This window comes from Ambystoma mexicanum, chromosome 3p, assembly GCF_040938575.1.
Source record: "Ambystoma mexicanum isolate Mex_15411 chromosome 3p, UKY_AmexF1_1, whole genome shotgun sequence".
Taxonomy (NCBI): Eukaryota; Metazoa; Chordata; class Amphibia; order Caudata; family Ambystomatidae; genus Ambystoma; species Ambystoma mexicanum.
Genome location: NC_090925.1, coordinates 169,140,820 through 169,157,983, shown reverse-complemented (window position 1 = coordinate 169,157,983; position 17,164 = coordinate 169,140,820). Strand labels below are relative to the sequence as shown.

General features: G+C 47.9%; 1 protein-coding gene across 1 annotated transcript in view; it reads right to left on the bottom strand.

Annotated features, from left to right (window-relative positions):
- LOC138579844 (alpha-2-macroglobulin-like protein 1) overlaps positions 1-17,164 on the bottom strand; it is a 530,696-nt gene that overhangs the window by 216,657 nt on the left and 296,875 nt on the right. The window contains exons 23-24 of the mRNA XM_069650076.1: positions 14,612-14,695; positions 14,349-14,525 (exon numbers count right to left, since the gene is read on the bottom strand). Coding sequence (XP_069506177.1) covers positions 14,349-14,525; positions 14,612-14,695 — 261 coding nt within the window. The remainder of the gene's footprint in view (positions 1-14,348; positions 14,526-14,611; positions 14,696-17,164) is intronic.

Below are 17,164 nucleotides of genomic sequence, written 5' to 3'. Positions count from 1 at the left end.
AGTGGACATGGATGGAATGATGTAAATTCACAATGTTACTATATGCACTGCAAGTTTGGTTTGTGTTGTTTGTTGAAATAAAATTAATAAAAACTGTTTTAAAAAAAAAATAATGTTGGCCTCACTGCGCATGGGTCTGTAGGAAAGGAGGGCAGGGTGTGTTAATCAGTTGCAGGAAGACTGATGCAGAAAACTTTGCTGTTGGTGGATGCAGGTCAGAGGTACCCGTTAGCTATGTGTTGATATGAAAATCTCTATGATGTTTGTGGGTGGTACTGGCCGGCAGCCCAGTCACATGGGCAGCCCCCGGATTGTTGAGTGCAAAAATGTACAGCAGCATGGTTGTTGATAGAAGATGGATAGGGTCTGAATCTGTTAAGCACACTACACCTAAGAGGTCATCTGAAGGAGCGCAGGAGGTTTAAGGATGCAAGATTTTAGTAGTGAGGAGTTAGTTGAGGGATGAGGGGGATGGAGAGTGGGGGTGAGGGTGTTGCCACTTCCTGACTCTTCAGCAAGGAAGAGCCATAATTAGAGGCCCGGATTTGACAAAACCATAAACCGAGGTAATTTTGCAATATTTAACATAGGAAAAGACATCAAAGGCGGATCCCTAAAGTATGACAAATCAGAATGCCGAAGCCCACAGAGTGATGATGGGCATATCAGTTTTCATTATTTCATTAATTATGAGGTACCTTAGCTTCTTTCTGTGGCATTGCATGGAATTGCAGGCATTTCAGGTTCATGTTTAAACGTTTTACCCTTTTCAAGGAGATTGGGGTCTCTCTGCAGAGTACTGGAGTGCACAAAGGATACATTTCCCCCATCTGTGCCTCCCCCTTAAGCCATCTTTCATGTTTTCAGCTTCTATTCCTCCCTTTCTCATCGTGGAGTTTCTTGTGCTCTATTCTACCCGCTGTGTCTTTCACCTCTTATTTGCTTGGTTTATATTGTGTTGTCTTTGAGCCATTGTCTCTCTGGCAGTAGCAAGAGCAGCTTATGCTGGGCCAGGCGTCTGCAGCCTGTTGCTCTCCAGATGTGTTGAACTAAGATTCCCACAATCCCTCACCATTGAATTTGCTGGCTAGGGCCGATGGGAGTTGTGGGCCAAAACATATGGAGAGTCAAAGGTTAAAGAACCCTGTGCTAAGCTATTTTTCCTCAAAGGAGGCTTTCGTTGCTGCCGGAACCTCACCTGCACTCACCCTTCAGTAGAGGAGTGTTCTGATAAGGCTCCAGTTTGGTTGTTTTTGCAGCGGCTGGTTGGCACAGGAGGGCATGGTGAGAAAAATTGCACTACTCTAAAACCCATCGCACAACACCTTTTCCATTGGAACGCAGCTATACCCCACAAATTCAGTCTTACTGCACACACACTGGTTCTCCTGCTCTCACATACTCTCCAGGCTGCCTTCAGCACCCATCCACCACATGCAGCACTCTAAGGCACTTTGCACAACACCTCCACCATAAGACCACAACTATCCCCCATGATAGAAATGTGGTCTAGCTGCACACACAATGGTTCTCCTGCTCTCACCTACTCTCCAGACTGCCTTCAGCACCCATCCACCACATGCAGCACTCTAAGGCACATTGCACAACACCTCCACCATAACACTGCATCTATCCCCCATGATAAAAATGTGGTCTCGCTGCACACACAATGGTTCGCCTGCTCTCGCATACTCTGCAGACTACCTTCAGCACCCATCCACATGCCTGCTCGACATGGGTGACTAGCAGGGACTTTGCCACCCCTACCAAACTCGTATTGGCTAAAATGCACACGAACATTCTGTAATTCACTGATGAATTTCCCATACTTAGTCTTCTGTCCAACAGTGCATTGGGACCATACCAATGTTGAAAGGCGCTTTGCAAATGGCAATTACATTACATTACATTACTAGCTTCACAAAACTGGGATAGCTTGTCACCTTAGCTACCTTCCCATATACATATTCAACTTCACTATTAGAATTCTACCCAGCAGGCTCTGCTGATGTGTATATGCTTTGAGTTGCTTCCCGGAGAAAAGCTCCATCAAAGCAGTTCTATTCAATTCTATCATCCGCATCTGATCCGCTTCTCCATCGACTTATGGTCATATGTATTGCTTAGTGATTACCCCTGACCCCGAAATGGCCAGCTCTATCAACAGACATCATTGGCATATTGCCAAAACTGGGCACAGCCTCATCTCTGTCTCTCTCTCTCACACACATACACTTCCAGTGTACCCTCTGCCCATGATTATTTCTGCACGTGTTCAAAGGAGCATCCTCGCCCAGCTCTAGCGATGCACCTCCATCTCCACTGTGCAAATGTCCTTTTCTATTACTGCAGCTCCTTTTCTCCCTTTGCCCTCAACTGATGTACCTCGATTCGGGGAAGATTTTAAAACATTTCTTATTCTGTCTTTTGGCAGCTAGTGATGAAGCAATATGGCTCCCCCGCGTTCCTGAAGAGGGATTGGCCCTGATCACACTGATTTCGAGTACCCCTGCTGTGGAAACCCCCTCATTCTAACCAGAATGACAACCCCAGCTTGTTACACTGGACTGGGTCATTGGGGGTCATTCCGAGTATGGAGGTAACCATGCTGCTATTAGTGGCATGGCTACCCCCATACCGGGTACCGGGTCCGGGTTCCTTGAATGAGGAATTACCGGGTCATTCCAACCTTGGAGGGCCCGGTAATTCCTCATTCAAGGAACTCGGACCCGGTACATCCCCATTCCCATTTGAGCCCCCATAGGGCTCAATGGGAATGGGGTGGATGCTAACAACAGGCCCGTTGTTAGCTTCCTGGTCTGCTTGCGGGACGCACTAAGGATGCCTGGTTTTACCAGGCGTCCTTAGCGGGTTACCGCAAGCAGACTCATAAAGGGGCGTTATGGGGTTGACGGCTTCCGGCACCTTTACCGGTGCCGTTAACCCCTTACTGCAAGGTCGTAATGATGACCTCCACTGACTTTACAGAAATATCATCCCCATAGAAAGTCTTCACCAATACTACCGCCCAATGCCTTGAGTGGGGTGCTAAATCAAGGGGCAGTGCAGTCATCAGGCAGCCCATTTAGCTGATGCCATGGTTACATGTGCTGTTTGCAGGTGTCAGTCCTTTGGTTTAGAAAAGAGAAAAGACAATGGGCCTCATTAGAACTCTGGCGGCAGCCGTGCCCTTATAAAGGGCACGGCTGCTGCCGGAGTTGCATTTTTTCAGGCACCCACAAATGGGCAAGAACCGGGTCATGTCGAGCTCGGCGGACCTGGTAATTGCCCATTTTCGGGTGCCGGAATCAAGCGCCTCCCGATCCCCATACTGCCCCGTGTAACCGTGCAGCACTGTGGCTACACAGGCTGCCTGAGATGTCGGTGTGGCTAGCCCTAGACAAATTAAAGCCCTGCTACCGCCCTAGTCAACCAGAAATGATGGCTAGAGCGCACTGATGCAACCACTCAAGGTGCATGCTGCGTGTCACAAAATGCTTACATAAGTACTGTTTCAGCCGTGACTCTCCCAATAGGTCTAGTGCTGGGACACATTCACACACAAATCTGTCACAGACAGACATCACCGCCTGCTATTCCAGCACTGGAATCCACAGGCATGGCTCTGCCATTGCACCCCTTTTCACACCATTCATAGCTCCTACTTATAAAACAGTGGGACTCAACCATCGGCGCCTCATGGGATTGACCACCTATGGGTGGCAGCACCCAGCACTTTAGATAAACTTTGCGGGGAGGAAGGCATACAATTCCATGCCTAGAAATGTGGAGGTCATTCAAGTTTTTTTGGAAGTCAAAACACTCCCACCCTTAAAATATTGTAACTTTTGTAACAAAACAAAAAAGACGACTATTTAGGTACGAGGATAGGTAAAAATGACCTGCCTTCGGTTTTTTCTAGTCTGAGAACAACATTAACAGTAATTGCCTTTGTAAAAGTTCACATGTGTCTGCAGAGAGTGGCAGAATGGACCGTACTTCTCTTGAACGACAACCGGAAGTCATTTTTTAAATACAGTGCAATCTGCGGAACTATTTGACTAACTGTGTCTTATTTTGTTTAAATGACCAAAAAGGGCTTGACTGGCGCATTGCCAGCGCCTGCCCAGAATGTGCGCCCGTGACTGCTTTCCTAGCGCACACGCTGCCTGCTCTGTGGGAAGCGGGAATGTGAATACGCACTACTCTAGGGGTGTCGTTCGGCTGGTGCCAGGAGTCATCACAGCTCATGTGCCTCTCCTAGCACACTGTAAGTACACCATGCGGCCGATTATATCTCACAGCACACCCCACTCCTCAGTGCAACATCAGCTTTAGCCTGTGCTTCCAGACTCCACCGAGCTCTAAGGAGAAGCGTGCGGTGGGTGAGGAGGCATACCTGCCTAACCTCTGGATTTTTCCCGGAGACTCAGGAATTTTAACCATTTCTCCGGGTCTCCGGGGAAGATCCTGGAATCTCAGGAATTTTGGTGGGGGACAGCTTTCACTGATTGCTTTTTTTTGGTTTTTGTTACGCTTGCAGGACTGCGCAGCCTCGGACTCCCTGCCTGAGTGTGGTTGTGTCTCTGCAGCAATGAGTGTAACGCTTCCAGCACATTGGCAAAAGAATGCAGGTGAAGCAAAATAACGCGCGTTTATTTTGCTTCACCTTTCATTCTTTTTTGCCGACTTTCAATACGAACGCGCATTTCTTTTGCTTTCGTTCTTTTTGCCCAGGTTAGGGTGGACTCAGCCCCATTGAACCACAGCCATCGGGTTTGCAGGCTGGACAACTCGCCACTGCACTACAAAACCTGACGAAAAACAAGGTGAAATGTCCAATTTCGGTACTGCAAAATTCAGGGAAAAACGTTGTATTGGTTCTTGGAGTTTACATGTGCACATATTAACGTGTTGATTTTATGGAAGGCGAATGCCTTTTGTCCTATGCAATGTGGGTGGTTGTGAAAAGGCAATTCAATGAAATGTGCATATGCACATTTCTGACGTCACATTATGACAGAGTTTACCTTTTTGACATGTGGGTGGAGTCATGTGAAAATGGGTGGGGTTTTGTGTGACTGTGGGTGGGGGATACATCTCAGGAATTTTGATTTTCAAATGTAGGCAGGTATGTGAGGACAGCGTCTAGAGAGGGTAGAAAATGGATTGCAAGCCTTCTTCCTGTTTCCAGCGCTCTGCCTCAATAGTTGATGAAAGGCACCATCTAGTGTCCAGAAATCATATCTATTCCTCAGGCGTTTGTGTCATAAATAGAAACATGCACACTTCAGTATTTATTTTCGTTCATGTTTTCTTTCTCCTCTTTGAACCGTTTTCTAGTTCCCTCACTTTCTCTCCAATAGCCTTGTTCTCCTTAATGATGTCTGCCTTTTAGGCCCCATATCTGTAGGATGCCTTCAGTGGAGTAACTTTGCTGAAAATGTTGGGGGGGGGCAGGGGTGGGGTGGAGGGAGGGCAGATGGTGGCTCTTAGGGATCGTTTCTGCCAAATCATTTGAAAGAATTTGGTCGAATGGTAGATTTGACCGAATTCGGTCACCACCATTAGTTTGAAGCCGAAGAGACCGAACATGAAAAGCTGGGGCGGCAGGGGTGGCCCCCGCCACGCATGTTAGGTATTTTTGGCTTTGGCGGTTGCGGCGCTGTCCCCCACTTCCTCAGCAGTGGTGGCAGGGGACCCAACAAAAAAAAGAAAGAAATTGGACCCTGCAGCGTTAGATCCAACCCACATTAGATGGATGGATCTGACGCAGCAGGATACAGGAGAGGCGGTGGATGGAGAAAAGGTAAATAGGAGGGGTTTGTGGGTCTACTGGCTGTATGGGGGGACATGGGTTTGGTTTTTTGTACCGAGGTAAAAACGTATTTGTAGCGAAAATGACTATGGTCAATTTTGCCGTGATTTTGTACTGCGGTCAAACAACCTAAATCCCTGAGGGATAACACTAGACTACTACACCACAAGACGCTGACGCTCTGTTATAACTGTTAAAACTTTCATAAGACTGGTGGCCTATCTTTAAAATTCAATTGGGCCCCCACACATCTTCAGCCAGCCTGCCATGCACCCAGTGACACAACATAACATTCACACACTTAATTCCAATAGAACATGTAAACAATGCATTATTTATCATTAATTCAGACACACAAGTCAACACACATATGCTTGCATACACTCTCAATCACACACAAGTGCACCCAGCACCTCCACTGACATAAACTGTGTGCATACAACATTTATATGTACATATACAATGACACATGGAAACAGTGGCACAACGTACATTGAGCAGATCAGACTTTATCACCCCCTAATCCCTGAAATTTTGGGCTAAATTGACTTGACCTAGCTGAACTATAAAGCCATGGCCGAAAGGAACAGATTCACTGGAATGTCAGCAATTCCCTTGATTTTTCCTTTCATTCAAATGCAGAAGCCATCAGTTAATGCAGTGGGTGACCAAGTATACTTGGTATCAATTTTTAAATGCCATACATCTCCAAACTTGGGTTCTGCACATCACCTTATATGTGTACGTGCTGATAGATTCTTTCTACAAGATTCTGACTGATTAAAATTAAGGTATGTTTTCATGTGTTCAAATGGCTCCAAGCAGTGGAGTAACACGCCGGGAGAGGCGAGGGGGGGGTCAAAGTGCCCCCCCGGGCTCTTTTAAGAACCAGACCGGGATATCTGTCATTGGGACACCTCTCCCGTTCTGCACATCAAAGAGGGCGCCCAACGGCAAAGGTGTCCCGCTGGCAGGACAATGTGTGCTGAGCAATTCCTAATCAGCACGCTCATTGTCCTGGCAGCAGTACACCTTACCCGTTGCAAATGGTAGAGGTGTCCTGCTGCCAGGACAATGTCCCAGGAGCTCTGGGCAGCAGAGGGTCCTTACGTTACTCTGTATCAACAGAGCATTACAATGTGAGCCATTAGGCACTGATGGGGGTTGGGGGTGGTACTATTAACAGGGAATTTTGTCCCTTTAGAAATGGGAATGGGAGGGAGTGATCAGAAGTGAGAAGGGTGCATAATGTGGCATGCTTTATGAAATAATGACTATGGCTTTGAAACCCAAGGAGGTTTTTTAGGCTCACATTAATCTGCATGATGCTATTGTGACTTTGCATGCAGAATGGGGAGAAAAGAACTAAAGCCATACTCCCATTGCTCAACATATTTCTATGACAATGTATATATAGTATTGTTAGTTTACTATGAAAGGCTACTTTATTATGTAATGTGGTTTGCTTGCAGGGCATTGCTATAAATAATTATTTAAGCGCATGAAATGTAAAGCAAAATCTTAATAAATATCTATATCAACTAAACCTGGAAAGATGTGCGTGGTCGCTTAAATTATCCACATCCCAGTACCACCATTTAACCAAGTGACCAAGTGTGTGAAACTGAGCAAATCATTTCATCACATTGTGCCTTATCTGCAGCTCTGCACGTGACTCTGATTCACTTCAAAGTTTATGTTAATGTATCATGGTATTATAATGAAAAAGCCTAATGACTATAGAGTTGCTCCACATATAACAATAGTGCAATTTAGGTATTTTGTACCACAAAGTTATTTGTCCCTTGGCTTACTTATGGCAACTTATTCTAAAGTCACTTCCATTGTGCCTCCAAGTAGCAAAGACTGATGATGCGCCTTGCAATGTCCTTATCTGTGAAGTCACTTCTGTTGGTGCAATCCATATGATAATTAGGAAGTTTGCATGTATTTTGCCCGAGAGAGCTTGGACAGAGCTCTAATAGCTGAGTTTCCTGCATCTCGAATGATCCTGCAGTTTTTTTGTTTTGTGTGTTAAAATGCATCTTCCACTAATGTTACCAAAAAAGTAGATTGGGGCAGGTGGGTGGAGGGGGGGGGGCTTGGAGTGCCAATTAGACCATGTGGAATTCCACACACTGCATTTCGTTAGCCCCCCCGTCCCCACACACACTCTTACAATGCAGGATACTCTCCTGCTTAGTTTGGTAAGTGAAGCAGTTTTTGGTGGCCTGTAACCTGAACCATGACACCCATTTACTAATTTGCACCAAACCGTCCTGAAAAAGTGTCTGCAAAACTGGAAATACTTTTTACCAGTTTAGTGAAGATTATTTTTGGCGGCAGGGGGAAAAGTTTTACAGGGATCCTAAAAGTGTGCATTTAACAAAATCCCATACGGTTCCTTCTGCGCACCTAGAGCAAAAACTGCTTAACAAAAGTTCACCATGTTTGGAAGGCGTATAGCACTCAAATTCATTTCACAGAATTTGCAGAGTATGACAATTTTGGGTCACAGGTTTTCTCAGCTTGACTCTTTCCACTCTACTTGGGGAGGGGTACCTTCCACCAACTTCATTTTGAAATTAGGATGGTGGTGCTTTAGTAGCATCTGAAAAGTGGCAAGACATACCTGGAGCCTTAACGTGTACCGTGAGCTCTGTTCCCATTGTCCAAATGTGACACGTTCCCTCACTAGGGTCAGCCCGCAGCCCAGCCCCCCAACCAACATACACATACACAATTAAACATTATTTAAAAAAAAAAAAGTACCTCTGGTGTGCTTTCAAATGCCGTCTGGGCCACGGCTCATGTTACACCGACCTAACCTCTTTGCACTCACGCACCTCCAGACAGAAACCAGCAAGCTGAATGAGCTTCCTAGTTCCTGTCTGTGTGTCGCACGAACACAAAGCCGGAACGCGATTCTCTGCGTCGCAACCACTGGAAGTGCTGCTGCTAGTGTGGCAGCACAGGTGACGGGCCCTGCGACACCCAGTTCAGCACCCTGGCTGCTGACTTTGAGTCAGGCCAGCCAGGGTGAGGGACTGAGCCATGCAGGGCATCCTGGCCTTGAATGTGTTGCCGCGCGGCTGCCAGGCATCTCTGCATTATGTAATGAGACAGCGCAAGCCTTGCTGGGCACCCCAGCCGGACTTGCGCTGTCCAACTACATAATTGATGATTGCAGCCCCCCTGCCCTTGCTCCAAAAGATGGTGGGGGCAAACTGGCATGCCACAGAAGTTGGGGGGCAGAACCCTCTGTCCCCCCCTATAATTACGCCCATGGATGCCTTCAAATAATGTGTCACAGTTTCTCATTCTCCATCGCTCAAAGATGGCTGCACATCCCATGGTCCGGCTGTCCAATGGTGAACACTCTGAGGTCCCAACTAGCCCTGCTACCGCCTGCCTATTGCATGTGACAGTTCCTAAAGGTTAGCCTTAATGACAGGTCTCATTTCCCTTTCGCTCATTGGTATTGGAATGTCAGATGATTCTCTTTCCAGCCCAGTTTACTGCCACCAAACCAACTATTTAATTTTCAAGGATGCCTGAAAAAGAGGCTCTTTGTGTTGTGAGGGTAAGTGGATTGTGGGGCAGCACCAGGATGGCTGCATTAGTTCTTGCTGCCTCACTTTATTAACTATCTTATGTGAGTGCACACATGGTCTAAAAGATGTATGTGTTTGTATTGTATTTGGAGTATTTGCATAGTCATTTACGGAGAAGCAGAGGAAGAGTGGCTGGGAGATGCATGCAGACACCAGACAGAGTTCAATAGAGGCTGAGTTCAAGCAGCATTAGAGGGTGAAAGATAGACGCTGGAGCTTGAGCATAAAGGTATTGAGTTCATTCCAGATCGTTAGTAAGGAGGGAGCAGGTCTCAGGGGGGCTGACAGACAGTTCCAGAGCACTGGGTATCCCCTCATTGCTTCGGCCAGAAGATACTCTTTCTGCACTTGCCTCGTCTACAGCCAATTCACCAGACATTGGGCCTCATTACGAGTACGGCGGTAACCGAGGCGGTAAAACCACCTGGTTACCGCCGGACTCGTATTACCATTCCGCCTCCATGACTCCCGGAATTACTGGGGCATTACAACCCCGGTGTCCCGGGAATTCCGGAGGCGGAATGGTGTTAATCCCCATTCCCACTAGGTCCCATAGGACTCAATGGGAATGGGGATCATGGAAACACCGGCACCATCTTGTGATGGTGCCCGTGTTTCCTCGTCCGCCTGCAGGCGGGCGGTGTTAAACCCACCAGGTCAGACCTGGCGGGAACATCACCTCCGCCTGCAGGACTCGGGATCGGGCGGTCTGGAATTAACAGTGGTGGCGGGTTTACCGCCACCGTTGTTTCCATTTCGGACGAGTTATAATGAGGCCCATTGACTTCATCTGCATCTTCACGTTGTGATGGTGGCAATGCATGTGCTTAAGGTTAGCTTAAGGTTAGGGTTAGGGGTCAAGGGGTGGCAGGAGAGAAGAATATGGTGTAGAAAGGAAGGGGGTACAGAGGGTCTCCCCCTGTAATGGCAAAGTGAATGCTAGAAAAAGGGAAAGACAGGAGAAGTAAAGGTATGGCTAAGTAAAAGGGGCAAAGTGAATGTATAATGAGGTGAATGCAGGCAAAGTAAAGGCATACTAATGCTCTACTAAACATACTAGTAAAGTCACATTGCTAAAGTTGCGACTCCAGCAGGGTTTGAACCCAAGGAAGCCCTCAGGAATCATGGATTGTAAGGTCCTACGGAGAATTAATGTTGACAGCTGGTTCTCCCATGAGGGTAGGGACTGCAGACTGGTTGGCTGTGGGCGTAGAAATCTTCCACGGTGCTCCCATAAGGGTAGGGACTGCAGACTGGTTGGCTGTGGGCGTAGAAATCTTCCACGGTGCTCCCATGAGGGTAGGGACTGCAGACTGGTTGGCTGTGGGCGTAGAAATATTCCACGGTGCTCCCATGAGGGTAGGGACTGCAGACTGGTTGGCTGTGGGCGTAGAAATATTCCACGGTGCTCCCATGAGGGTAGGGACTGCAGACTGGTAGGGACTGCAGACTGGTAGGCTGTGGGCGTAGAAATCTTCCACGGTGCTCCCATGAGGGTAGGGACTGCAGACTGGTAGGCTGTGGGCGTAGAAATCTTCCACGGTGCTCCCATGAGGGTAGGGACTGCAGACTGGTTGGCTGTGGGCGTAGAAATCTTCCACGGTGCTCCCATGAGGGTAGGGACTGCAGACTGGTTGGCTGTGGGCGTAGAAATCTTCCACGGTGCTCCCATGAGGGTAGGGACTGCAGACTGGTTGGCTGTGGGCGTAGAAATCTTCCACGGTGCTCCCATGAGGGTAGGGACTGCAGACTGGTTGGCTGTGGGCGTATAAATCTTCCACGGTGCTCCCATGAGGGTAGGGACTGCAGACTGGTAGGCTGTGGGCGTAGAAATCTTCCACGGTGCTCCCATGAGGGTAGGGACTGCAGACTGGTAGGCTGTGGGCGTAGAAATCTTCCACGGTGCTCCCATGAGGGTAGGGACTGCAGACTGGTTGGCTGTGGGCGTATAAATCTTCCACGGTGCTCCCATGAGGGTAGGGACTGCAGACTGGTTGGCTGTGGGCGTAGAAATATTCCACGGTGCTCCCATGAGGGTAGGGACTGCAGACTGGTTGGCTGTGGGCGTAGAAATCTTCCACGGTGCTCCCATGAGGGTAGGGACTGCAGACTGGTTGGCTGTGGGCGTAGAAATCTTCCACGGTGCTCCCATGAGGGTAGGGACTGCAGACTGGTTGGCTGTGGGCGTAGAAATCTTCCACGGTGCTCCCATGAGGGTAGGGACTGCAGACTGGTTGGCTGTGGGCGTAGAAATCTTCCACGGTGCTCCCATGAGGGTAGGGACTGCAGACTGGTAGGCTGTGGGCGTAGAAATCTTCCACGGTGCTCCCATGAGGGTAGGGACTGCAGACTGGTAGGCTGTGGGCGTAGAAATCTTCCACGGTGCTCCCATGAGGGTAGGGACTGCAGACTGGTTGGCTGTTGGCATAGTAATCTTCCACTGTTTTTAGCTAACTGTATGAACTTCGTCAATGCACCATCCATCATATGACGCTCCCTGTCAGAAGATTCATATAGAGTAGCACCCTTGTTCTCGGCTGGGTTGTGGTCCAAAGCTTATTGCTGTTCTTATGGACGACTGTACTATAGCCTAGTCACACTGTGCAAATAGTATTGTTTTTATTGTAGTTTTATTGATGTCTGACCTTTGTATGTCTATGTATTTCGTCATTTTATTTTTGAGTAATTACTATCATTGCTGCAACTGTATGTTTTTGTTAGCGCCTTTATGCCTCCAGTCCGATACGGCGCTATATAAATGAATAAACATAAACCTCCGAGCGCAGGAACATAAGCCAGGAAGGCCTGTTTCTTGGCGTTGTCTTTGGATGTCTTCTGGTAGTCTCAGCATGGCATTAGAGCGGTGGGTTGTACATGTTAAGCCTCGTGCTGCAGCTTTTCTCTCAGGCAGTCAGGCTTTCTGGTATGTGGGGCTATTGACTTGATGTGTATGCACGTCTGGTTTGGGGAACGGTATGATGCGGTGAGTGGATGGGGGATTCCCCGAAACACAGGAACTGCACAGGTGACAGCGAGACGCAGTGATCACCAACACTAATCCCCTGCTGCCTCCAAAATAAACACGCTGTTCTGCTCTGCCAATTCTTCCTCATCACTCAAAACACCCGAGTTGCGGCGTGGAGTGAGCCCCTCCTCGTGGGCTACACAAGTGAGGAATGCGAGCAAATCTCCCCTTTTTACCGAGCCTCCAGAAATGCAGGTGTGGGAGTCCTTTGCTGGATGCAGGACTTAGCGTGGGCGCGAGCTCTGGAGCTGTTATTTGGCGGGACCCAGGAGGGACTAATAAGCCCTTTGTGTAGGCAGGTGTGTGTTGGTAGGAGCACGCAGGCGGGCCGGCATTGCGTGTCTCGGATTGCGCGAGGATAATGTTATCACAGCCATGATGCGCCCGGGGTATTGAGCAAGGGCGTGGAAATGTGGGCATTGTGAGCGGTTCTGCCGGAAGATAGGGGGTATCTTCGTCGGGGCCCTCTGACCCTTCCAGTTGTGCTGCTGTGCCCTTGGAGCAGGGCGGGGGTCAGTAGGGAGGCGGCGCCCTTGGGTCATGGGTACTTACACTCTATGTGCTCATTTTCCACCACAACCGCATCCAATTAGACTTCAACCTTGGGTACCTCGTTTTACATGACATATTTATTTGGTTCAATTTATAGGATTAACCATGTTTCTGCCATGTCTAGGACAGTAACTGGTGAATTATTCTCTAGTGTACACTTGTGTGCACAGTGTTAGTTGTTTGTTACCCAGAGTTTTTTTATGTTTACACAATAGAAAAATGGGAGCACCGAATATTGGTTGTGTGACATTCCCGGCTTCTTTCTTTGTGTCTAAAATGATTGACCCTTGACAAAGCATCTGACAGCAAGCAACACATTCTTCCCGCCCATAAACCGTGTCAAAGCCGTTACGCGTGGGGTGAAGAGTGTCTGGACAACTAAGGGGCCAGGAACGCGGGCGAAATCTGCCAGTCACAGTCCGTGTTCTCTTCACCACCCGAGAGCCTCTCCTGGGTGCCCATTGTTTTTTGGCCAGAGCCCCCTAGGCCACTTACCCATTCCCGCCAACGTAGCCTGCCTCCCTGGAAATAGCAGGCCTTGGCTTTGTTTAAAGTCCTTTTTACTCACCCAGCACAGTGTCATTGGATTCTGTGCCGTCATTCCAGCAATCCTGTCACAGTGTCCTTATGATCTGACATTAATCGCAGCGGAATGTGAGGCTAACACACCAGGTGTTCCGTTGGCAGACACGTCAAGTGACTCAGCCAATAGCAGAGCATTTCCACATATGTGTTCAACCAAAGTTAGGTTTCATGCCTTGAAAGTTTGGGCACGCGGGAGGCCCCAGGAAGCTCTCAGATACTCCTCCTATTTTAATCTTGTAAATCAGTTTACATTACTCCCTGAAATTGACTTCTAATGCTTTGATTGACGTTTCTGTAATTTGTATATGAGAATGCAAACATCACCTGACTCTAGTTGCTTAAACATGCAGCACTAGAGTGTCATCCGTCTCGCTGACAGGCGGCGGTCCACAGATCTGCAACTCTCCAGGGTCATCAGAAACCTGCTGGGAACATCGATGGAAATTGGCCCCCTTATGCAGGAGCCTGTGATCTGTGCCCTCATCGCAGAGAGTCTGATATTCCATGCACAGTGCATCGAGACCGCAGAGCATAGCCTAGAGTGGGTTGAGGGCCTGCTCAACAGGGTCTTTGGTGCACTCATTTCCATTATTGCCAACACCACACACATGTCTGTTCATGCACCTCAACCAGGCACCGCCAGCGAGTCTAGTCTTGGTCTCTGTGATATGATATGGCATTTATAACGCGCCTATACACAAGTGTTTCTATGTGCAGAGCTCTGAATATTCACCTTGATCCAAGCCTCACCCACCTTCTGCCATGAAGCCTTTGGCTTTAGCTTCTATCTCCGGTGTTAGCAGGCCACAGCTCCCCAGGTACTCCACGATGTAGATATTAGGGGCAAATAACACCATATTTTGCTCCCCACAGCCGAAGGGCATCTCCAAAAGCTCGCCCATGTTCTGAATGGCACTGCCCATAACATCTCCTGTGAGTGGTAAGACAAAGAATGAGCACCACTATTGGGCATGGTTATTGCAGAAATTGCGACATCTGGCAGGTATGGCATCTTACCTATCACAGAGATGAAGGCCCGTGCAGAACCCGGCACCACAAGCTCCGGCAGAACCAATGATATCTCCTCCATTGCAGGTTTATCTGGAACAGAAAAGGTGCACAGATGAGGAGAGTTGGCCACATTCCTGGATGTCTGCCTGGACCCTCTGCTATGGCATAGCCCTACTGTATAAGTCTTGTGCATGCGCAATCTTTGGACCCAGAGGAGAGCTATACAGGACAGAAACCTCTAAGATCTTTTCAGTATAGAAGACAAAACTGCTGCCTTATGCCTGGACCTGGTTAATTAGTGTATCTTGAGGGATAGCTCTGCTGCCTGATAACTGGGGCTGTAAAATCAGCACACCTGATGGATATTCCTGCCTGTTCTACAGTATTAGCATAATTGTTCAATTTTATTTGGTCGAATGGTACATTTGACCGAATTTGGTCTGTACCATTCAACCGAATAAAAACAAACAATTAGGCTAATACATACTGAACATGTGGAGAAGGAGGTTGCGGGGGTGTCCCCGACTCCCTATGATGGGGATGTATTAGCCTTGGGGGGTTGCAGGAGTGTCCCCTGCTTCCTTAACATGGGAGGCGGGGGATTGAAAAAAGAAAAGAAAAAGGAACCCTGCGGCGTTGGATCCGACCCGCGTTAGAGGGACGGATCTGACGCCGCAGGGGTAAAGAGGACCAGGCGGTGTGCAAACTGGTAAGTAGGGGAGTGGGGCGGGGGGTGGGGATTGGTGTGGGTTAGTGTGCGGGCAATTGGTGTGTGCTTTGATCCTCTGACAATTGATCGCATGCGGGCATTTTCTTTTCGGTCTGTTTGCCGCGATCAATTGTCAGACGATCAAACACCACCAAACCTGTTCTACCTGTGTTGCATACCTCTGCCATCTAAATCCCATGTGTATAGCATCTATGTATTCTGCTAGGGTAAAGAGGATGCCAGCCTCCAGGCAGGTCACCTCTACCAAACATGACAATACATACACCTCAGCCTTTCTTTCATAATATTTACCATCTGCCAACGAAGGTAGTAAATATTTAGGTTGCCCGGCAAGACGAGGGTGGAGCGGATTGCTATTACAAGAAGTAATCCCATCCCGCTCTGGAGGGGATAAAGTGGTTTTCCCACATGTCCTGCTGTTTCTGTGGAGTGCTCCACATGGCCAACATCTGAGCTGACTCTTTCAGGTGGAGGGAAACATGTGGGACCATGCTTGTTAACTGAACAAATTAAAATTATTGTTTAAGACCAGCTACGGCCGGACTAGACGTGGATGTTTTTCCGATGGTCCACCAGCCCCATAATACTAATTTGGCATTTGGATAAAGCAGAGAATGGGGGCAAAGTCACAGTCACATGGGGACATTCCAACATGCATATTGTGCTCCTCCCACTTAGAGTGCAGGAGTGATGTTGAATGAACTATCCCTATGGCAGCCTCAGCCAGATACTACCAAGACTGTGGTATGTACCGCCATCATTATGCCCGAGCTCTGCCGGTTGGTGCATAGGGTCCATTTACATAATGATTTATGGTCTATATGTATATGGGTGAATGCCGTTTGAATATAATATGATGGTTAAATATATCCGACCACATCACCCTGACCCTTATCGAACTGCACTGGCTCCCGCTGCAAGCCTGTATCATCTTCTCTGTCTACGCTGCAGGACTCTGGAACTTCACCATCAATATCTGACTCGCCCCCTCGCTTCTACAGTTTAGGAAGGAGCTCAAACACCTCCTCTTTAAGGAATGGCTCCATCCTAACACCTAGTTCCATATGACGTCCACTCCCCCATCCTAACTGAGATTGGGTGATCTGACCCCAACTGTTTCCTCCACTGGTGATTTGTAGAGCTATGCTTGCTATTGCCCTCCCTTCCCTGTTGTTAGATCCCCACTCCCTTGTTTCTTTCTCTGACCCCTAACCTTATTCTCATTCTCCCCCCTATGATTGTAAAATGCTCCGTTGCTTCCCGAAGCTAGGTTCACGCTCAATAAATACCCTAAGAATAATTTAAGGTTTTGTACTACATAAATAGGCTTGTGGGATTTCAGTAAAATCTGATTTAATCCGATTTCTGCCCTTCCCTCCTACTGGAAATAAAGTTCCTTTCTAAGGGCTCATCTGAAACTGGCTGAAAATGCCCACTGGATGGTAGCGTGGACCTCGCCACACATGCATTTTGGTAATAAATTGAAAATTAAAGGCAAGGTCAGAACTGATGTTTAATGGACATGTTCAGACATTTTCATACCTGAATATGAGCCAAAGTGAAATAGGCTATACAAGATTGCTGTAATCATTATTATTATATTGACGTTATATTTTTTAAAGTAGCAATTTGAAGTTAATTATGGATTCCTGAATATATATGGCTGAAAAGCTTCAGTTAGCTACTTGACAGAGACGATCCGCATTGGATGCTTGATCAAACGGTGCCTAGTATGCTAATGATCCTCCATCAGTCATCCACTTAAGTTCTAGTTGGGAAATAGACCAAGGAAATGTCCCTTCTGTTCCCATAATGCAAAGTTTTCAGCA